The following is a 24,591-nucleotide window of genomic DNA, read 5'->3' on the forward strand; positions in this document are numbered from 1 at the left end:
ATATTGCCCCATCTAACGTGCCTTCCTCGATGCCTAGGTTATAACGCACAGCGCTATGCCATACATATTACAATCTAGGATCCATATCTTTGTCACCGTGCATATGCAACGTTACACTCCCCAGCACATATTTTATATTACAACTTTAGAGACTAGTTAGGTTACACAACACTGCCCTGTGCATATTACACTCCAAGGCGCATATCGCATAGCACGCGCTAGTGCCTGTGCTATCTCGCGCTCTCCAATGAATCTGTCATTGCGCACAATGTATTGCACATTATATTTCACGCCCCGGTTCATCTTATATCACACTTTTTGGTGCATAGTTTATACCATACACTATATCTAGTTTTCATTTTCAATCGTGCTCTCAGGACTATGTTCTATATAACACTGCGTCCACCTACCCTTTTCACGGGCATTACATTTTGCGATGGGGGGTGGAGGGTCAGAGGGTGTTTCTGCCAAGTGAGCCCGGAGTCACAGTCACAAACGTCCTCTTCTTCCTGAATAAAAGTGAGATTATGCTGCATACTTGTTCATATTTTAAGTAGTTTGCACAGACACACATTTTAAAAACAATAAGGTTCCTAATACCCACCTTCTCTGAACAGTTAGTTTGCTGCCCCATCCACCTCCTCCCTATCCTCTGTTGTCTGAATCCATGGACTAGCCTCCTCCCTCCTGCCATGCATGGTCTGATGGGCTGCTGCTGGAGACGGTTATGCAAAAATTTTGTATACCCATCCCATTTTGCATGTCGTTTTATTAATTAATCATAATCGTACTAATGGTTTGGAGTGATGTGGAAATAACTAATCAACCTTATTAATGACTGAAATACACGTGGGATTTGCATCTGCATGGCCTAATTAATGACGTGAACTAAATTTCGTACGCATATGATAATTAGAACACTGCATTATATATGTCAATTTGGTGATGAAATTGTGATTCGTGCTTTATTTAGTAAGTATAAACCGCATTGAGTTGCTTTTGGCTAGATAAATACACAGCAAAACCAAAGGAAATGGACGGAGTGTTGAACATTGCAAGCACTCACCCCCAGTCAACTGATCTGGGTTTAATCCACCACCGTTCTTTAGCCCACTCTGCCACCCCAGTTCAGACATGGCCATATGCAAATCAGTCTGACCCTGTGCCTCATGGGAACAGTCCAGCCCGAACTGCCAAGCCATGTCTTCCCTGGACCGGAAACAAGCTTCCTAGGACCGGTTTCTGGCATTTCAGCCGTCTTCAGCCAGGCTTGCTTGAATCCAGTGGCAAAGTGAGCAAGGGACTCACGTCTGAGCATACCCTGCCAACTTATGGCGAACAAAGCAAAACCAAAGGAAATGATGGGCGGAGTGTTGAACATTGCAAGCAAAAAAATTGGGGTATTGAATTTCCCCTTTGAGTTACATTGAAAAAGAGGAGATTGTAGACAGGAGAGATCTCAAATAAAGCCCATTTGAGCTTAAAAACATTGGACGTTTCCTGGCTGAAACGGGTCTGTTGGCATGTATGGTTGTACTACCACTGCCTCTTCCTTCTGCCCACAATGGTGTATTATATTGCCACAGCCTCTTGCCAGTCCTGTATTGTTGGTTTGTTGCCCCTGCACCCCTTTCCACTGCTCTCCATAGTCTGTTGTGCTGCCACTGCTCTTCCTGCCTGCCCAGTGTGGTCAAATTGTTGCATCTGCACTCTCCTACCTGCCTTCAATTTTCAGAGTCCGTGCCCCTGGCCTCTGCCTCTCAACAGTATCCCAATGAACAACTAGATTCCTAACATTCTATATTTATTACAAAAGTGTGGAACGCCCGACGTCATCTTGATGTAATCAAAACTGTAATACCTAGAGCATTTCCTTTAGAAATTACATATATGAGAGGGTCTTATTAGCATCAGAATTATGGTTAGTGCTCTAAAAAACTAAAATGAGGACATATTTTCTGAGTTTTCAAATAGCGACAAAGAACTTTTACATTATTTGTATTCTTTATGTTTTTTTATCCAGTTGACCACTTGATTAAATGTTGCACCTAGGGGAGAGGATGTGGTGTTACTTCCAGAGCTGCAGACTTTGCAACTGGGGAACCAGGTTGGAGTTTTTGCTCCAGCTCAACATTCTGTGATTGTGGTCAAATCACTTAATCTCCCCATGTCTACAACCAAAATGAATTTGGTCTTGTGTGATGTAACCAATGCTCATGTAAAGCACTCCAATACCTGACAAGTCTGCACTATATAAAACTGCAAATACACAAAAAATAAGTGTTTTGCACACTTCTGTCATTGGGCTACATCTGGGTGATATTTGTGCTGCATTTGGGCTCTTGTCTCTGGTGGCCATCTTGGGAGATTTATTCGTGATGAAGTTTCCTAATTTCCTCATTCACTGCAGTCTCCTCAGTAGGAAATGCTTTCAGTTTTTTACTTTGATTCCATCAAGAAGGTATTCAGATATGTCACACATGTGCCATAAATTCTGAATGTTAGCACTCTAGTTGCTTATTAGATCACTGTAGTAAAGCTACTGCTCACCAGGGAAGTCTGCTGCTGGCATTGAAAGTGCACATTTCAGTCTGCATGTCAGAATTTAATGAAATAGAAGAGGATTTGAGAAGTCACTCAAAATGTGCCCTAATTTTTCTTTCTGCAGCACTAATCATACTTTCTATGGCAAAATGAACCCCCTCATTTTGTTCCTTTTTAAATTAAATGTTTTAAGAGTTACCACTTTATGCCAACCAAGATGGCTTCAGGTGTGCTATACGTTTGTCATAAGTAGGACTGTTAGCGATCTAGTTGTTCTTTAGAACACTGGGAAGCTGCAGTAGAACACAAAGGAATCAACTGACAGTCTCTGCCCTTGTTGGATGTACATGTTTTACTGAGAATGTCAGACTCCATTCTCACATGACTGAGAAAGATAATGTGAATTTACAGAAAATATGCTCTCAGTTTAGCACAGACTCAGGATCCCACCGCTGAACACCAATTTGTTGGACCTAACGTCCTTAAGGTAGCTTGGCTCAGGTCAAAAGGCTTTTATCCCACTATGGCCTATCGTGTTTGCATCACACTCAACTCACACCTTAACGTAACACCACTTAAAAATGACGCTACACCGGATAGTTATAAAGTTTAACAAAAGTCTTTATCTTTCCTTCTCAAACGTGGTTATTCAGGTTCACATTTCAGGGTAAAACATTTCATTGCATTTAAATTAACAGTACCATTCCCTTCTCTACTTTTGTACAGCGGCTACTTAAGCACCCTCTGAGATTCCCATCCTGCCTTGACTCAGGAGCGCTAAGTTAAATCCTCACAGAGAGCGCTCCACACAACATTTACATATTCCACAATTTCAGAAAATCATTTAGTCGGCATGGTGTTCTTCTGACAGATGATTTCCCTAACGGCTATACTTTGACTCTTTTACTGTCACCAATAATCAACTCATTACATTTAGATACTAGCTGGAAAACGACAATGCTGCTGGCAATCAGTTATCTCTAGGCAGTTTATTTGTAGGTTACTTCATTACCAAGACTAATACATTCCAGATAGGCAGTACACATGAACTCTCGCTGTCACTAGAACTCGTTCTGCTGCCTTCAGCGCTATGCTTGAAACTGCTTTTACATTGACTTCAGTCACACATGTGGTTGTGCCAAAGTGCCGGTATTTACCACTGGCTCCTGCATTCTCCAAGGAACAAACAATCGGGTCTAACGGGCCCTCATCTGGCCTCCAACACGTACTCTCTTGTACCTTCCCCCGTGTGATATTGCCCAGCTTACTGTGTACACCTTGGGTCCCTCTCATAGGAAGTTCGGCGATGCCGGGAGGTGCCCTCCCTCTCTTCGTGAAGCGGAGTTCACTGGTTGAGAAATGGAAGTCCTTCCCAGGGGGGGGCGAGGACAGAGCACACCCACCGACTACCTATCCCACAGGCTTCTCCGTAGTGTGGTCTCCTTAGTTGTTGGGGGGCCTCGCTCTAGCGCTCACGCACCGCTGTTGTCCCACTCTTCAGTGGCTAGGCGCAGGCTTAATCCTACTTCGCTTCCTCAGGGGAGGCGCGCCCGCAGCCACCCGTAGCAGCGCGGCTTGCGGGGCGCGGCCTTCACCCTGATCTGGCAACAGTGGGGCGGCGCTTCTGTGTCTGCCCCACTCACGTGACAGCAGGACGGCGGCTTCAAGGCCGAAGCCCGTCCCTTTCTTCCGGAGTGTGATTCTCCTCACCCTGACAGCGGCGTCGCTTGCTCACCGGTCGCTCACATGAAGCCCTTCCACAGAACTCTCGGCAACAGCGGGCCACCTCCGGAGGACAACAGGCCACCTCCCAACCTCTGGGTGGCGGCGGTGATCGTTCCAGGTAGGGACTCGTGAAAGAAAGGGGGGGGAATGAACTTAAGGGTGCCAGGTTTTCACTGGAGCGGATGAATGGGCCAACAAAGCTCTCTTAATTCCTGGGCACGGACATCTCCCCTTTTAGTCAGGAATGTAGGACAATCGCTAGGGCCAGTCTGATTCAACATCCCAGGCACAACAAGGATGAAGGAAAGGTAGTCCCAGACGGCGATTCTTCCCCTGGTCCTCCCTCAGGGATACTGACTACATGGGAGCCCCCAGAGGGACGATGACCTCCAAAGTCATTGGCTGTGTTTAGGGACCGGTCAGAAGGTTGAGGGTGGTGTCAGCTGAAGAGGGAAGTCGTGCAGACCCTAAGACCTGTCCATTCCCTATCTAGCGGAGCCACCACCCCACTCAGGTGCCTTACTCCTGACTACCTCACAGCTCAACTAAGTCCTAAAATGGCCGCCCCGCCCTCACCTCTATTTATCACATGGGGCCTGACTGGCCAGAGTGGCCCAGAAGGTTCCGGAACCTCTCATGGCAGTCTATGGCCCAGTTTCTGAGGCGACAGTTGGAACCACCATTTTGTGAGACTAACCTCCTTCCTCCTGTTTCTTCAGTGAAGCACCATGCCTCAGATAGTGAGAAAGGGGCGCCCAGAGCCTCTACATCAACACCAAAAAAAGTGACTGGACAGGAATAAAAAAAATGAGAGGGTAAAGGGAAAAAAAATAAATGAGGAGGGAACAGCCAAAGGGCTGACAGGTCTAACAGATCACCTTCCAAACCTCTGTGGGAAAAGCATGAGAAAATAGTTCTCTCTCAAACAGGATTCATTATATCACAGCAGAAGGCTTTTTCACATGGTAAAATCACCTTAGAACACACCACAATTCCTAAAATGAGTATGATACCATCAACAAATGATTTATAATGTAACTAAAGTCTTAAAACCTTCTATTAACTGCAATGCTTTTTAATGAGGTGCTATCATGTATATTGGTCCCAAGATGGCTGCCAACACTTCTTGGATGAAGTGCTGACAGCCAATCAGATCTCACGATGAGATGTGTGGTTAGGCTCCGCCCAGATATATATGTGATTTTACTTTTGATTTTCTCAGGAACTACTGAACGGATTTACACCATATATGCAAAAGGCACATGCCTGACCTGAGGACTACCTCTTTGCCAAATTTCAAGTAATTCTGATCAGCCGTTCGGGCTGTACCTTCGACTACAGGTCCTATGGGAAAATGCATGGGGAAAGCGCGTTTTGGGACCCCCCTTTTTTCTCGGCCCCCGCTTGACGAATCACCCCGAGACTCTCAGGGTAGGAGCTGAGCACCCCATTAGTTTAGAAAATTTCACGTAGATAAGTGAACCGGCGCCAAAGTTATTCAAAATAGAATTTTGAGATTTCCTATGGAAACACGGTCCTAACTATAACTATCTACTGGCGACCGCCAGTAGATAATATCTATATACATACATACACATATACACATGTACATACATACACACATAGCTGCTAAAACACCACAGATTTAATAGCGTTTGGTGGAGTTTCAAACCTTCCATAGTTCAACCATGACCACTAGGCTAGAAGAATATATCAACATACCAGGCAAGAACCAAACCATGAACATAACTTAACAAGCATTGGCATAGCCAATAGGTCTCGCCTTTGGGTTCTTATAAGTGTTTAGCCAGTGATATTTGGAAAGAAAGTGTGTGTGTGTGTGTGTGTGTGTGTGTGTGTGTGTGTGTGCGCTTGAGCGAGAGATAGAGGAAGCGAGAGAGAGAAGGAATGAAACAGAGAGGGAAACAGATAGTGTGTGTTACGAAGAGAGTGACCACAGGAGGGATAAAAAGAAATAGAGGCAGAGTGCCTGTGTAATGGCTAGACAGAGAAAGAGACTGCAGAGGACTAGATACAAAGATAAACAAGCATTTACAATGCAATGGTCTCGGCAATATTATAGGTAGAGCCATTGGTATTGCTCATTATTTTTTTATCATTTTTGTATCCCTAAATAAATGGCATTGTCATTTCTATTGGCATTAGCTTTTTTTTGCATATGTGATACCTGTTGCATTAGAGGGAGAGTGAGGTAGTGAGATAGAGAGAGAGAGTGAGGTATTGAAATAGAGAGTGGGGTATTGAAATAGAGTGTGAGGTAGTGAGAGAGAGTGAGGTAGATAGAGAGTGAGGTAGTGAAAGAGAGAGTGAAAGTGAGTTAGTGAGATAGAGAGTGCTTGAGGTAGTGATTGAGCTACACTTGCCTCTTGACGAGGGCCCTGGTACTCATTTATTTTTTACAAATTAAGCACTGCTTCCCCTTTTTATCAAATGACTCTCTTCTTTCCCTCCATTCACTGTATGCCTTATTCTCTCTGAGCGTAGCCTACCCTAAGCGTCATGTCTGTCTGCTTACTCTATATAGCTGTATTCCTGAAAACTGCTCCCGCCTCACCCTGTAGATCACAATCTGCTTATTTGAAACCATAGGCCTGCAGCATGACAGCATCTGATCTCTCCTTGCCTATTCAACCATCCCACCAGCCATTGCATGAACTCACATTAACGTACATACCCCGACTGATGACCACATCCAAATGATCTACCACAACGAGACTGGAGGGAATGCACTGAAGGATTTCCATGGTAAACCAAACTACCAATAATAACCACTACATAAAACACCCCAGCACGTTGGCAAGTTTACAGAAGTCATACATGTGTCTTTTGGGCTTGGAAGGCAAGGGCCAGTGCAGTGTGCTGTTTTCCTGTCACCTTTTAAAGGGAGTCCATCCATTCCTCAATTTCAGAAACAAACAAGATAGGCTAGAAGTATTGGTTCACTTGTCTTTGCTAAAGGGAATGTTGAAGACATTCGCTAATCACCGTAGGGAAGGACAACATGGTTTTCAGTCCACAGGCTTTTTCATTGAGTGGAAGAACATATGCACCCTACTAGCAAGCACTGTGAAAGCCAATAGGACTTTTGTTGGCTGCCAGCCTTTTGGCTTTGTAAATGCGGTTTTGTTTTGTTATTTTTTGTGAAGTTTATTCTTGGCAGAGCAGTCGGGCCCTCCCAAATACAGATAAACAAAAAAAAAGCAAAGCAAAAATATGTTATCGGTGACCGTTAGGCTTAGCATTCCTTGGCACTGAAGGAAAGTACTTATGTGAGAAGGAGAAGAATGTTGTCAATCACAGGGAAGATGACCAATGGCTGAAGTGGGCGGACTCGTTGTTCCAGGCTGTAGTGGATTGAACCTTAGTGGTGTAATATAAGTATATTCATAGGTGTGTGTGTAATTTTAGTAAAATCAAAAGTTATAGGCCAATGCCACACCTAAAACAATAAGTCAAAATCCATACTCAATATCTGGATTAGTAACAGAGTAGAGAAGAAGGGGGCGGGGGGCTGCTGCAGACCCTTCAAGCAAAAAAAGATTGCCACCTTTTATAGCAGCTTCAGAAATAAATATGCTGAAAGGTAGAAAAGGTAGTAGTTGGCCGTACGCAGAATCAAGTGTCCTAGATGAATGTATTTAAACGTGTGTCTGGGAATTTGTTTTTAAGTGCCTATTATGCATTGACACTTATGCAGCACTTGACAGCGAATATGGAACACATCTGGTTCGTGCACATAGGAGGAATGAAATAAATTCGGTACAGGGGAGAGGAATGCATGTTCAAGCCCTGAGGAATAACTGTTTGTATTATTAGCATATTTGTACACTGGCCTGTGGTCATGCCCACAGTGGTTCTAGCAGTATCATAAAGCTTCGGAGACGTAGTTGTCGCTTCCATAGAGTGAAGTAAGGCAGTAGCCAATAGAGGACATCTAAAAACACAAATGGCCCGCTTCTGTTCATAAGAGCGCTCCAGAGGCAAAATAACATTATTCCTGGTGCCCTGAAAATCCTGGCACCATCACAGACCCATGAGTAACATGTGGCGCTATATGATTCCCAACAACACCATCCCGTACACAAACAGAAACCGCACACGCACAGCCCCAGGGGGAGCAGGGAATCTCCGGGCCTCTCCCGAGGCTCTCTGGGGGCTGCTGGGCTCCACCACGGCGGCGCAGCCCACCCTCTCTCAGGACAGAAGGGATGAGTATAGATCTCCATAAAACATGCATCAACTTTTAGTGTTAAACCCCGCCCCGCTTTACGACGAAATATTAATCTGCTCTCATTTATTGCTCTGTAAGGCTATTTTGACAAAAGTTCATTATCAGAGCCGCTAAATGCTTTCAAAGAATTGATTGGGGCAATGATCAAATCAGGCTGATAGACACCGTGTGCTAGGAAGGACGGCAGCGAGCAGGGCGTCTGGAATCCTCCCGATTTTAACTGTATCGATCAGCAGAATAAACGAACTGTAATTAAATTTTCAGGAAAATTGAGAAGTTGTTTTCGAGTCCGTCAATACTTATTATTTCAATAATATGATGATAAGCACAAGCGAGGGACGCCACAGCGCGGGAGGTGGAAATTAGAGACGGGTTCTTGCGTGGGGAAGAAGGGATGAATGCGTGTGTACGGCGGCGCAGAGGTTAACACCGGAAGCTTCCAAGCTTTTTCGTATTCGAGGGCGTGTTCCTGCTGGTCTAAAAGGGCGTGGCTAAAAAGTGGAAAGAACAGCAAGGAACACGCCCCCGAATCTGAAAAAGACGGAGCCTATTTGGAGGGACGGCTCTCTCCTCCAATGGCGGGCCTCCGTTTAGGAAGCCAGCAAATGGAGAAGCAAAAAGAGAGGCGGGCTAAATAGCCACTCTAGGAAACATTAAATCTTCCGACTTCCGGTTCTGCCTTCGGCAGACCGGTAGTCCTCGACCTAAAAAGGAGTATATAGTGTAAAATATTCAGGCAGACATATGAGCTGTCAACAACCCACTGGTTATGAAGAAAATGTCATAGCCAAGAAACCTTTCTTACATGGAACACAGACTCTTCCGTTTGTCTCTTCAGGTACAGAGCAGCTTGTAAATGTTATCCCTTAACTACATAACAAAAGCTTGGATTTATTAGTATTAGTTTTGCTCACTTTGAAATCTGCACATCGGTCATATCAGACCATATACATAGGGGAGACGGGGGCTACTGGTCCCGCTAATGTGGCAGTTGCCACTTGTACCAGTCCTATGACTTTGCGAACTGAGCCAAGAACAACCAATTCTGCATTTGATTCTATGAAACCATGGAAAGCAGTCACATATGCTTCTCGGTAGGAAGAGCTATAAAAAATTTAAAAAAATACTACATGCATGCGCCCCTTACATAAATCACTGCTCCAGGACTATCCTGAAAAAACCCTGTAATCTGTCAAGGAAAACAGACGCCCAAATGGCCTACACACAAGACGATTGTGATCCCTCAACCAAACAGAAAATTAAGGCTACAGGCCCAGAGAATTTTATTTGGTCCATCCATTTGGTATTTGGTGTAGGAAATACGAGACGGATGAAAATGTTTACACTGCATCCAGACTTTTGACCTCTCAAAAATAGCACCTGTGTTTAATATTTTTAATCAATCGGAATATATATCAGAAGATTCTCACTGTCAGAAGAACCGGAGGGACACAACGGGGATTCCAGGTAAGGCGGCATAGGTATGACGCGTTTCGATATAAAATGTCTTTATCAAATGCCTGCTGACAAAAATGTTTCCCGCCAGTTCACTTGTAAAATATCCCCATCAGTTCTGCCATTGGTTGCGTCTCCAGGTGGGCCGAATCAGAGCCCCAAACACTGCAACTGCATCGGCAAACTGTAGATCCCAGCATGCACCTCTCATGACATGCTAGGCGAGTATATCCCCTTGGCTCCATATATCCCGTCCTGGATGGATTTGAGAACGTGGGGCAAGCATACTGGCAAACATTGCTGCTGAAATAAAACTCATCTCCTGGGTCCCCAAGACGCCTCAACCGCATGATTCCAAATTCCACCAGACCTGGAATCACGGATACAATGACCCTGAATCCCGCCGTGCAGTCACGGACTGCTATCCGCAGCAGCACTATTACTGGATGCAGTGGGTCAGAACTTTACCAGTATCCTGGAAAAAAGAAAATTGCTGAAGCTGCCCTTGCAACTCTGTCCAGTTGTGAGGCGGGTCTCCTCCAGCGCGCCCGGGGCCAACACGCACAATATGCCACAAAAGATTCTCACGGTCATAAGAACCGGAGGGACACAACAGGGATTCCAGGTAAGTAGTTTATTTTCATAAGAGCATTGGCATGACGCGTTTCGAGATATATATATATATAGCTATTATTTATCAAATCTAATATGAATATAAGGCCAAAGGAATTCAGAAATATGCAATTAACAATTAGAGTGTTACAGTTTTGTAATATTTTGTAGAATGGACAGGATTTATAGGGCAGTATTAGCACTGTTAATAATCTTGTCGTGCCTCCTGTAAGCGTTGCCTCATTTATGTTGTTGCATTGGGGATAAATAGATAAATAACAAACCATGAATAGTAATATTGACTATATTATGCTATTTAAGCCAAGTATTTGAGGTAATAAGCATATTAGCATGCCAATACATCCATGGTTTGTTTTCCAAAGACTACATACATATTTGTAATGATTCTACTCAATGTTTACTGCGAGTATAATTTTCAGACAATATACATGCTTATACAAGTAACCACGCTTTGCACACAGGGTTTTGTTCTGTGTTGACCACTTGGTAAAAATTATCTTATGTCGCTTGAGATACTACACAAATGAAGCACTTACAATGTGTTGGCGATATCTCTCAAGAACCAATAGTGGTTTATATTTTAATGGTCATAATATTTTAAGTATTCAATTTTAGAATTGGTAGCTTTTAAGTACTGTATGAACAATATTTAAATAGAATGAATTTGGCATTATTTTGCACAGTAGGTGGAGTATCTACATAGTATGTCTTCTATGTCGATAGGGATCACGTGACACTTGTAGGTGGTATTTAAAAAACAATGGCAAACGCATTTCCTTATGTGATCAAGGCTGCTGTGTCAGTCGAAACGCGTAATGACATCGAGAATGTGAGCAATAAATCTCGCCATTCCAAAAAGAGGAGTTTGTGCTGTCTTTTTTCATCACCCGCGTGGAAGTTGGAAATCAGCATCTCATATATATATATATATATATAACCTACTGGCGGTCGCCAGTAGGTAGTTATAGTTAGGTCCCTGTTTCCATAGGAAATCCGCAACATTCTATTTGGAATAACTTTGGCGCCGGTCGACGAATCCTAGCGAAATTTTCAAAATAGGTGGGGCGCTACGCTCCGCTCCTACCCTGAAAGTCTCGGGGGGATTCGTCAAGCGGGGGCTGAGAAAAAAGGGGGGTCCCAAAACGCGTTTTTCCCATGCATTTTTCCATAGGACCTTTAGACACAGCTACAGCCCGAACGGCTGAACAGAGTTACATGAAATTTGGCAGAGAGGTAGTCCTCAGGTCAAGGAAGTGCCTTTTGTAGGTCTGGTGTAAATCTGTTCAGTAGTTCCTGAGAAAATAGCATTTAAATCTATATATATATATATATATATATATATATATATATATATATCTGTGGCAGCTTATGGTGCGCTTACCGTGCGCTTACGGTAAGCTCACCGTACGCGTACGGTGACGTGCGCGATTCTGATTGGCTGTTAGATCTTAGTAAACATTCGAATCGGTCGAAACCAGGAAGCGGCGGCCGCCATTTTCTCTCTCGCACTCCGAGGGGGGGGGGGGGGGGGGGAAACAAAGGGAAAAAACATATAAAGGAGCTGTTTAGACTGCTCCTAACCACCTAGCCTTGATGAAGGTGTCCCCAAAGAACCCCCAAGGCCAAAAAGTCAATATTTATTTTTTTAGAAAAATCTGCGATTACGCTAAAAAATATTTTTTTTAAAAAAATTAACAAAACTCTCCCCACCCCGTGTGCAAATGGTGCCCGAAGGGCACCATTTGTGTTCATGGCATATAAATACAATGAAAATGTAAATATTTTTTTTTTTTTTTAAATTAACCATACTCTCCCCACCCGGCGTGCAAATGGTGGCCGAAGGGCACCATTTGTGCATGGCATATGTATACAATGAAAATGTAAAAGTTTACCTAGCACAACGAAGCGCGTAATATGTCCTCCATGTGCGCACGGTGCGCGAAGCGCATCGTGCGTACATGGCCCACCCAGCGTAACGTGGGCACGGCACTAACTGCACCGCGCGCTCACTGTGCGCGCACGGAACGAACTGCGTTAAGTGGGCGCGCACGCCACAAATGGCGTGAAGTAAGTTAGCATTTAAAAAAACGTACAAATTCACTGAAAAAACCATAGGTTTCACACACGTTATAGTTAGGAATTAGCATTTAAAAAACCTTGCAAATTCACTGAAAAAACCATAGGTTTCACACATGTTATAGTTAGCTGGACATTTTACTGATAAAAAACCTATGAAATTCCCCAGTTATAGTTAGTGCAGGCAACTATAACTCACGCGACCGCAATCCTCTGCTGATGACATATGTGTCTTTATGAAAAAAAAATATTTGTAATATATGTATAGCTAAAATTTAATGGAAGACGACATGGGCAAATAAGTGTCTAAATACAGTATTAGCATCAGCAGAGGATTGCGGTCGCGTGAGTTATAGTTGCCTGCACTAACTATAACGGGGGAATTTCATAGGTTTTTTATCAGTAAAATGTCCAGCTAACTATAACATGTGTGAAACCTATGGTTTTTTCAGTGAATTTGCAAGGTTTTTTAAATGCTAATTCCTAACTATAACGTGTGTGAAACCTATGGTTTTTTCAGTGAATATATATATATATATATATATATATATATATATATATATATATATATATATATATAAAAATATATTTGCTTTAATATCCACCAGCAATTCTTTACTCACTTCATAATCACTGGCTGAGGTTTTAATCTTTCTTTGAGTGAATAGTGACGTGAACACTTTATTTATACAGATTATACGTGTTCTCTGAACTGATGAAATGGGAATACTCGCACAAATTTAAAGAGGATTATTGCTATTTGTCACACCGCAAAACAGATTAAAGTGTTCATTAAAAACTACTGCAACAGGAAATTCTGAAGCTGTCAACATTTCCAGTGCACAGCCTTGTTCGGACCACACTAGTTGGGCATATTTTCAGATTGCAGGAGTCCTGATTATTCTGACTGCGACTGTCTGCTAGGTTGATTCTCAGCAGTGGTTGGGCTTGGATTTTGCAGTTTCCTCTGTGCCACTCATCTTTGTAACCCCTGATCTATGGTGTTCAATAGCATACTTCCACTCAACCCACACATTTAGCACATTGGACCGTCTAAGCCTTCCTTTGCTGCATCTTGTTGAGCCCATCCTTAGACTGGAGGAGGTATGCGAATGCAGAGACTGATATGCTAGATACTTTATGTCACAGGAAAGGATGGATGAATGAACGGCAGGAGGTGTCACACAATATCAAGTAACTTCAACGCAATGGATTCCCATGTGGCATGAACAAAGACCCACTCTTGATTGATGTCTGGGGGCCATCTGAGCCAGGCAACTAAGACTACAACGATGCACCCTGCAAAACTGGGGGCACAGTAAAAGTGAAATCCTGCCACATGCACACGCCCTATGCTGGAAGTAATTTACTTTACTAGCTATGTTTCGTAATATGGACACGTTTTGCCAAGAAGGCCAATGGGATTACTAACTGGGTTTAATGCCAGGTTCAACACCCTTGCTACAAGATTTGATCTTTTTGGGCCCTAACTGGGCTAGTGTCTTGCATACAAGATCCATACTTTTCATCACTTTCACCACGCTCAATAGCCTTGCTGCAATTAAGAGCCTCAACTGTCTGCTGTTCAATAGATGCTTTGTGAGTAGGCCACAGATCTTAATGCCCTGCATCACCTGCCGTGCTCCATGTATGCTACTTTCACATGCGACAAGCCAATTAAAAAATAGATTTGAGAAGTTTCACCAACAGTTCAGTAACCACAAGAAAACAAACAAGCAAACTGGCAGTTATGGCACCTTTACACAGCACAGGCCTATCGCGTGTTTTGAAAAAGGGATGCTCACAATCTGAGGAACGACTGCCAGCAAACCTCCTATATCGCAATAATATTTAGTCCCATCGAGGGATATCAACCCCAGTGTCCAATATGTTATTTGAACATCCAAAACTAAACCAGTCATCAATAATTTTGACTGGTTGCATGAATGTGTGGATATTGAGTGTGTGGTTGGAAGTAGTGGTTTATGTAAGGGATTTATTATTCCAATATGTCAGTAGCGTACAATATAATGTGAAGAATGATTTATCAGTTCCAATACAGTGGTGATAATAAAGAAAGGATTATACATGTAAGTGATTTTCAATTGAAAGTACAATTTGGATAATCATCTCCAATGCTGCCGGTCTAATGAGCAAATAAGAGGAGATTATCTAAATAGCAATGGATTTGGATAAATGGTGGAATATTTGGAGGGATTAGAAGGCACAGTAAAATTAAACTGATTTTTATTAGAAAGTACAATTTAGATAATTATCTGTGATATAGCCGGTCTGATGAGAGAATGTGTGGAGATTATCTAAATAGCAATGGATTTGGATGTATGGTGGACTATCTGGAGCGATTACAAGAAGCAGTGGTCTAAGTACAGTTAACGTGTTCCAGTATGGCGACGGCGAGCGGAATAGCAGTAAAGGCTGTTTGAAATATGAGGACCATTGTTCGAGAACGAACTGACAAAAAAATTTTTTTTTTTTTTTAAACAAAATCGGGAATATAACAGTGATATGGTATAGTCAAGTTGTTGTATTTAATAATCTAAGTAATAGTGAGTTTTTACTAAGTGTTGGAGCCAGGAATGTTGACGAGGTAATGTGCAAGTTAGGAAAAGTCATACTCAAAGATGGCGCAAGAGAAGAGAATGTTAAACTGTTAATCGAGGATATGGCGGCTCTGTCCTACATGGAGGACTTGTGTGTATATAAGGCGCTGTGGGAGAAATTACAGCATTGCTGCCGGTTCAGTGAGCGAGTACGCCTTTGTGCCAAATAATGAATGAATATGGGTGAGCGGAGTGATATGGGTGTTGTGTTATTTATATCGATTTGGAACTAGTTTGGTGAAATCAGATGGAGGGGGAGAAATGGTATGTAAATGAAGCAATTTTGGTTTCGTTTAAAATGTTAGTGATTATGGAAAGAATGGTTGGTTGATACAGGGAAGAGAATTATTGAATGGTGGACTGCTGGAGATGAATCTGATAAAAAAATGTGTATTGTTACAAGGGAAGAGTATGAATGGAGATTGCGTTGATTTGCCGATATCGTATGATAGTATAAAAAGAAGAATTAAATGAGATTGTTAAATGAGGAATGGACTATTTGGATTGGGTACCGACATGGGGAACTGGTATAATGAATGGCTGTGAATGGTATCATGCATACTTGGTGAAGCCTCCACAACACTTGCAAGAGAAAATAAAACCATTTTTTGTGTACAAGTATGACTTTTTGGGGGGAGGGGATGATATATGGTGGATAGAATGTAATATGCGACTATATATGTTTTGTAATGTTTGGAGTTGGAATAATGGAATAAGTTGTTTTCAAATGGGAATGTTGGACATAATTGAATGAGTATTGTAAAGGCTATATGAAGAATCCATGGGGATTAATGTAAATTAGCGATAAAATAATTAGGGGGATATTTAAAATTTGGCTAATCAGTAGCTTAAAATGGATTTTGGTGAATATGATAAAAAGGATTTGCCTTTGAATATTGAGAGATGTGGCAATGGATTTCAAAGAAAAACAAGTTACATGTTATTGTTAAATGGCGATTGTCAGGGGCTGAGTAAAAACGTGGTTCAAAAATTAATTTATGATCACTCGCTCTATGGATGAGTTTTTGATGTATAGGTATGAGTTAAATATTTTATTGTAAATAAAATAAATGTTTTTCATGTATTTTTATAGGCTCTGATGACGTCCGCTATCAGGGGCGAAACGCTTTGGCTGTGCGAATGATTTATTGACTGCTGTAACAAAGTTTGTAAGCTGGGAAACTAAAATAAGAGGAAAGAAAATGGAAATTGATAAATATCTTCCTCATTTCAATGAACTGACTAATGTCTCCTGGCCATAACCGCAGGACCTTATTGTTGGGCTTCTGGCCAAATAAGACAATATTATTGAAAATTTGAGTTGCCATCCCCGTTGGACAAATAGTCACATAAAAATGTTTGAAACGGGGAGGCTTGACTGAACACTGCCATTTAGAGCAAGCCTAGCAATTATTTTAACATGTCTTATGATCGAAAGCCCAGGAAAGAGGGCACTGCATTGTAGACTGGCTCCCTCACACCAAAACTGAACAGTAATGTGGACACATGTCTGGGGCTAGACGACGGGGAAGGAGCAGTGGAGATCAAAGATCCACGTGTAGGTTGATAGAGTGGGGCAAAACTTTTTTTAAACTGTGAAAAGAAGTATCTTTATCTTGAGGGCCTTTCCAGAGTGCATATTTAAATTACTGGAATAATATCATTCCCTTAGATGGATCCAATGGTGTATCCATTAACTCCAAATGGCTGTGCTAGGTGATCCAGCCCATAGAGCAGTGACAGAAAAGCAACTGGCAGATAAAGGGCTCCATGTGTATATTTTTCTGCACTTCTGCCACAGCATGAGTCCAAGTCTTATTCTTTTCTGAACTTCAGTGACAGCAAGAGTCTAGGAAAGGCCTCATGGAGAAGGAGTATGCTTTTCAAGAACATGGGGTTTATAAAGAGAATTATAAAAGCGCACTAATGCAGCTAGTACAAAATGTTCACTCTAGATGTCCCCTTACATGCAAGTTATTACACATCCAATATTTGTGAGACAACAGTGTGCACGCTGCACCCACCTTTTGTAAGAGCGATGTACAGTTGATATATATATTGGTTCAATTAAAAATTGTGGCCTTTATATCAGTGCGAGTTGGACTAAGTTGAGACAGAGTGTGAATCTCACAAGTTGACATGTGCCAAGGCTATTCCAAAACATGGGTTCATTACTCACTGCGCACCGAATCTAAGCTGGACCTCACCTAGCTAGGAGGCTCAAATGGCTGAACTATCTTTGATTGCTTCTTTTTCCATTTAGAGAGGTATGGCAGACAGCTTGTGCTGGATTGTTCTTACTGGAGCAAAACCACCACGGATATAGTGGAGTCCATCTGGAGTGGACAAGAAACGATGGACTTGAATGCGAGTCTGACAGACTTCAGTGGAGAAGAAATCACAATTGATCCAGCCGTCACCATTTGTTGTATTTTCAGCAGCAGGTGCATCAATTCTATTCAGGATGGCCTTCCTGCACGTCCACTGATACGGCAGATTGTATGGTGCGCGTTCATGGCATGATCTACAACTGCATTGCATTTGTTTGCTCCCACTGGCTAATCCGATATGTGGTCTGGATGATAATGCTTATTATGGTATATTTAAACAGCTGGAACATCAAGGGCCTGAACAACTGGCATAGTGCAGGTAACATGAAATTGAAGCCCACGAGACACTGCATCAATATGTTGCTGCAAGGCACAAGTTCTAGCAGCTCTGGCATAGAAATGGCTAGGAGGGGGGGTCCCAGAGGATTTTCTTTGTTAACTACTAACTCTACAATCAGCACCATAATGACATATAAGATGAAGGCTTCTTTAACGAGGATCAGATGATAAATGTCGATCGATTCATGCTACTGAGGCAGTTGGAAAAGGCAGAATTCTCTCTATTGATATTTACGTGTACATACTGAAGTGGGATTCTACTATTTTTGAAACAGCACCCAGTACACAAATCAGTCTCGTAGACACGGAGTTATTTCGGGAGGTGTCTTCACCATGTCTCTAGACAAATCTGGCTGCACTTCCCGCTCTCTTTACCTACAGTGGGAATGGAGATCTAGATTGTGGAACTCTATAGCTGGGACAGTGATAGTTAATAAGTATTCTCAGGAGACGCTGTGGGTATTATTTGCGCATTCGACCTCACTTAAGACAAAAAGTGTGTAGAAAAGCCTGCCGTCTACTACCCTACACGAAGCAATTGAACGATAACTCACAAAGTATCCTAAATGGGGTAAGATAAAATAAATGTGGCAGACCCAGTGAATTTTCGTGTGACTGCATCAGGCAAGTAAAACGCGCCGACACTGGCTGACGTGAAAGCAACCTACGCATGCCTCCGAAATGTAACAAATCCCTTACATCAATTTAAAGGTAAGCATTTCATATGTATCGTTCTGAATGTATCTTTAAAAATAGCTATCCTTCAAATCCTGGGGATGGGGGTACAGCAAAGCAAATAGTGTACGTAAGGAATACGAATTGGGATTACTACCTTTGAGCTATATGGGTAAAATACGTGTCAGTCCGCTGACTTCAAGGCCAGTGTGGCCTTTTGAGAGAGTGAGGTTTTCGGCAACGGTGGCGTTCACTGCCGTTGGGGTTTAATCGTACGTCGTATGAGGCTATAACTGCAATTAAAAACGGACGTTTCTTTGCTCCCGGGGAATAGCGACGCGCACCAGGGCCTCTAGTCTTGACTGTGAGAGGTGGGGGTGGCAGAGAATACTCACAGGGTCTTGGGCAGCTCGTCGTCCATCATGGCGGGGCGGCTGAGGGGAACAGCCCGGGCGTGAGGTGAGGAGTCGGTAGCGTGTCCCCGAAGCTCCCACAGGCCTTGAGTTCGGCCCCAGCGGCGTTGAGGTGAAGCAGCGGCGGCGGCAGATTCTGTAGGCCGCGGCGCTTCTCCAAGACAATGAGCGGCGCTCGCGCTCCCCTCACACACACACACAGGCGAGACACAGAGAGAAGGGGGGGGTGGGGGGCAACCGTCACAAGATGGCGGGCAGGGAAGGAAGGAGACCACGCATGCGTGCGCCGTGGGTCGGAAACAAGCATCCAAGAGCGTCACGTCATGGGCTGCGCAGAACACCTTATAATTGCGTCTCTGCTAGCGCCATCATGGAGTTAAGCAAAATGTAATTTCTTAATGTAGATCGCTCGTTAGCTCTTGAAAAGTGACAAAATAAGAATCCCTTCGCATGTGTCACGTTCGTTGTTGCAGCTATACTTTTGCCAATCTTCTATCCAGCGAAGAATGAACTCCAGTTCTGACCGTGCGAGCTGAAAAGTTAGCTGTGGCTACTAGATAGAGGCCCCTTATTGGATACACTGTTACTAGCTGTCTGGATATCACTGGAGCTAAGTTGTTGTAGCCGCGGGGGTTTCCCTTTCAATTTCTTGATTTTATGGCGTGTTAGGACAATTGGTGAAAAGGAACTGAAACAATACTTTCCTGGAAAATACAGACTTGACTGGATTCGAAGCATTTTCAGAACATGGAGTCTTCGATAAGGAACAGCCCCCAATCTCCGTTGTCATCGTTACTTTGTGCCTGGCTTTAAGCTGGCCTCCGTTTGGGACTCCATATCCTGTTTTACTTAAAGACTTTTCCCTACTCAAGGCGGCAGGCTGAGGGACGTGGCGTTCTGCACAGGCCAGTTTATACGCTGATCGCCTTGAAAATTAAATAAATTAAGAAGTCAACGACGACCACTTAGGAATAGTGATTAATAGTGGTCCATTTTGAATTTCAGCAAAGCCATCGAGTAATTATGTATAATATTTATCAGCTTCCACGTTTGTGTATTTATGGAGATTCTTGCGCGGCTCTCAAGCGTAGGTATTAACTTCCCTAAATATTGAAAAGTGGTTGACTGATTTACCCAGGACAGTCGTCCAGCTGTTCCAGGCACCCAAATATATAACTATGCCCACACGCGGTTTTTTATTCCATTCATGAAACATTTTTTTTTTGGTATCAGATAACCTAACGCACGTTGTGTCAAAATCGTGGTTGTAAATTGCACCCTGACTCTTTGTGATGGATCTTTTAATGTTGAGATGAAACCTATGTTCTAATAGATAGCATCATAAAATTTATATTTACAGAAGATTGCAGAATTAACTGTTTAATGAATGTTAAATCAGCTGTTCTCTATTTGCCCCCCTCGGACACCCCACCATGTGATTGCCTGCAAACACAGGGACGGTAGCTTCATAGTAACAGCAAAGCAACATCCTTGAGTTTGCATTCCCAAAAAGGCAACTTTTTTTGTGTTCAGTAGCCAGTGTTACTTAAAAGGTACCAATGATGATTTTTTTTTTTTTATTTATGTTCAAATTTGGGAAACTACGAAACAGGGGGGCAAGGGATTTGCAGGCAGTGAGTCCAACCTTATAACCTTGAGGCGGCCTCCACCTTCTCATTTGCAAATTACCATCTCCTTTGAGGTGTTGGGTCGATGTATGGTTTACAACTGCAATTGTGGTCAGGTACCACTGGGACTCAATTAGGCGCCCTCTGTTGGAAATGGCCCTTTCAAGGTCTCGGCTGGCGATAGCTGCGCGCATGCGCTACTCTTGGCATTCGAGAGCTTCTTGGAATCAATACAGATTCCGAAGCTCTCGGACGTGAAGTTGAAGCTCCGCCCATCTTTTTAATTGGGTAGCGTCATCTTCCATGCAAAACGCTGGCTTGTGATTGTAAAGGAGGCTTCTTAGTCCCTCCTTGTTGCCGCCTTGTCTCCTTTTGGCCCCGCCCACCGGGATTGGATCGTTTACTGGCGGTGTGACACTCTCTCCTTCATTAGTCGGTACGCACTTTTTTCTTCACATTCGGCTTTGGCAAAGTCAGCCGCGTGTTTATTTTCACATCGCGCTTTCACTTAAAGTGAAAGCGCGATGCAAAAATAAACACGCGGCTGACTTTGCAGTACCGCGCTTGTTTTACTTGACCTCTGGACTATTCAAAACTAAAAAGGTAATTTCAAAGTTGATTAGTTGCCTCAGGCCAATGTACCTCAAGGTAAGTGTGTCCTAGTTGTAGAGGGACTTTGAAGGATCATGCCATAACGATATGCACTTGGTGCCTCGTGGCAGAAGCTGCAGCTGACTTGCGCTTCAAGGGTTAATGCTAGCGCTGGCTTTATGCTCCAGGTTCTAAGGTGCTTGGGCCTCTAACTTTAACACTTGATTGCCTCAGGAACTAGGTGAGACACACCTTGAATGGTTAACACAGCCTTGTTTACCTCGTGTCCTGGATCTCTATGAGACCTATGCACTACCTTCAAGGGTTAAAAAAGCCATTGGCACCTCAGGCAATGGCACTTCAAAGGGTTAAGTGTCGTTGCTTGCCCGCCCCCTGGATACGCAGGTACTCGCACCCGCAAAAGTGAATACTTTCTGGTTTCCTCATGCCCAGAATGTGCCAGGACAGGTTCTTCCAGTCCTGGAGGAAGAGCTGGGAAGTCCGTGGTGCCACTCCCCGGCCTTCCGCTGAACTTGGCCTCCCCTATGTTGGGCTCAGCCCCGCCCAGCCCTCCATGCTCCGCTGCCTAATAATGTGCACCTGGGAGAGCTCGTGCCGCTCCGCTGCTTGGGTAGACAGGCAGTGCACAGGAGGGCTGGACGCTGGCGCCCCTTCTGTGCCACCCTAACACACAAGACCTGACCTGGTCCAGCGGGGGTAGGGGGGGTGACAGGCTGCGGCAATGCCTTCAATGCACAACCGTGTTGTCGTATTTGGGCGGGGGCATTGGGTTCAGCAGGCCCCTCCCATTTAGACACGAGCGGATAATGCACTCCCTTGGGTGAAAGTGAGACAGTGCTGCGGTTGCCTCTACGCAGGTGTCTGACAAGCCACACAATTTGAAATTCTGGTACTCCTATGTTATGGAATGGATAGTAAAAGCAAAGCCTGGCCGGGAGAGATCCGAGATAAGGCCCGGAGAGGGCTGCTAATGCCCGAACAAAACGTGTTGTATCATATCGTAATTGCATTTATATAGCGTTTACGACCCCGCCCAAGGCTCGGAAGTGTTCTTGCCCCCTCACAAACTTCCGGGGCTGTCGAGTCCCACGTACTGTGGGGTAAAGGAGGCATTGGTTGAGAACAGCGAATGCGAAAAGCTGTCCCCTCATTCCACGAGACCCAGCAAAAAACAGCAAAGCAACGATCCACCAAAATATCACCAGGCAAACACAAGACAACATGGACGTCAACGACAGCCTGGATACGGGAGGCATTGCTGGAGAGACCAGAATATCGTAAGCCACCATGCAGGCAGGTGCACCTCACCGTCAAGGGGATGACCTTGGGTCTCTGCGATATTACAGACAGGCAAAAAAGTGAAAGGCAGTGAGCTATGCTGAGGGTGCAAGAAACACAGCTGGACACAGTTTTAAATAACAAGCAGCATAACTGGGCAATGGTAAAACGAGTGACACACCTGAAAAGAGTGAGAGAGCAGCAGCCAGCAGGAGAGTGCTCAGACCAGATGTAAAGACACAGAGTCACACTCAAGTCAGCAGCAGCCTGGTCTGCTCTCCTATGTGATATGATTATTTTTATACCCCTTTGATTCTCCTGATGGGGCCAGCTCTAGATTTTGTAAATATCCTTTCAAATACCACATTGAATTGTTTTTGGATATTCTGTTTCTTTTATATGCATCAACTAAATTACTAATAAACATTATAATTTTCAATTATACCCTTGGTGTGCTCTCTCTCGAATGGTCTAGCCTGAGTAACTTTGAGGGTTATATATCAGAAAGATTTAATCTATTTATTATTATCTAGACAGGTAGAGCAAAACTTTTTTCTTGTTACTGCTCTCCTAGTTTGCCAATTTTCAGTCTCACCTGAGACAGCACATGCGCTGTCGATTGCAAGACATGTTGTCTACTTATGGGGGACTTAGAGCCCGTCCATTGCTTACTATTGCTTGGTTCGATCATCACTCTCGCTTCCTTGCTTCTCTTTGGCCAGCGCGTCGCGTGGCAGCTTCACTTACCCTTCATGTGTTTGTCCCTCACCAGGGCATGGCCCAAGCACTCCTCCTGGGGCTCAGTTCCCTTCCACTGCTCATGCTTTCGGGGGTACTTGTTTCTTTTAGGTGCAGCACTCCATAGAGTGCCTGAGTTTGCAGAGCACTACCCCCACCACATTGTTGCTTGCCAGAGGTGTTGCTTTCCCTTCCACCATCCACTCCTGCCTTGTTTTTCTTGTTAACCCTCACACTTCCACCCTGCACCGTTGCTTGCACCCATTGCTCCTACTGCCCTCGATCCCGCACAGCAGCATTGCAAGGATGCCAGGGAAAATAGCCCCTTTAAATGCTGTTGGGGCAGTAGAATACAGCAATTAACATGGTTCAATGTGTCACGCACGGCTGTGTGACCCCGTACCACAGTATCTGCTGCACCAATAGTAGCTATACAGCTGGCCCTGCGTTGTTGCTTGACCCCCCGTCACACATTGTTGCTTTAATCTTTCCACCATCCCACATTGCTGATTTCAACCCCCACCCCGGTCCCACAGTAAAACAAGCATTGGAAATGCAATAGGTCTCGACTTTGATTAAGTTAAAGCCATTTGCTTTGCTAATGGTATTTTATAGCAAAGCAAATCGCTTTAACTTAATGAAAGGCGAGACCTATTGCATTTGTAATGCTTGTTTTCCAACAGAGGGCTTTTTGCAGGGTTATCTCCAAACTTTTGGCTTTTTCCTCCTATTTTTTCCTGACCTGCTGTTGTTAGTTTTAGGACTATGGGCACTGCTGATCAGTGCTAAAGTGCATATGCTCTCTGGATAAATTGTGTTATGGACTGGTGTTTCCACGATTGGCATATTTGATTTACTTGTCAGTCCCTAGTAAAATGCACTGCACTGAGTATGCCAGGGCCGGTAAATCAAATGCTACTACTGAGCCTGTTGCACTGATTGTGCCACCCACATGAGTAGCCCTGAAAGGTTAACTCAGACCTGCCACTGTGAGTCTGCGTGCAGTTTGTAACTGCCATGTCGACTTGGCAAGTGCACCCACTTGCCAAGCCCTAACCTTCCCTTTTCTTACATGTGAGTCACTCCTAATGTCGGCCCAAGGTACCCCTGTGGGCAGGGTGCAGTGTATGTGAAAGGTGGGACATGCACTGATGTGTGTGACATGTCCTGGTAATGAATTACAGCGCATTTCGTTTTTCACTATTAAAAGGCTGTCTGGCTCATAGGAAAGCATGAAAGTAAATTTATAACATCTTATAAATATAACTTCCC

The 24,591-nt window shown here is 43.8% G+C and overlaps 1 protein-coding gene across 2 annotated transcripts in view; it reads right to left on the minus strand.

Annotated features, from left to right (window-relative positions):
* Positions 1–19,584, minus strand: part of TIA1 (TIA1 cytotoxic granule associated RNA binding protein) — a 267,173-nt gene extending 247,589 nt beyond the window's left edge. The window contains exon 1 of one of the 2 annotated variants that reach the window (XM_085636215.1): positions 19,046–19,584. In XM_085636215.1, the coding sequence (XP_085492341.1) occupies positions 19,046–19,074 (29 nt within the window). In that variant the 5' untranslated portion in view covers positions 19,075–19,584. The remainder of the gene's footprint in view (positions 1–19,045) is intronic. The other variant, XM_085636216.1, reaches the window with a different exon arrangement.
* Positions 19,585–24,591: the final 5,007 nt, after the last annotated feature.

Source organism: Triturus cristatus, chromosome 11 (assembly GCF_964204655.1).
Source record: "Triturus cristatus chromosome 11, aTriCri1.1, whole genome shotgun sequence".
Classification (NCBI taxonomy): Eukaryota; Metazoa; Chordata; class Amphibia; order Caudata; family Salamandridae; genus Triturus; species Triturus cristatus.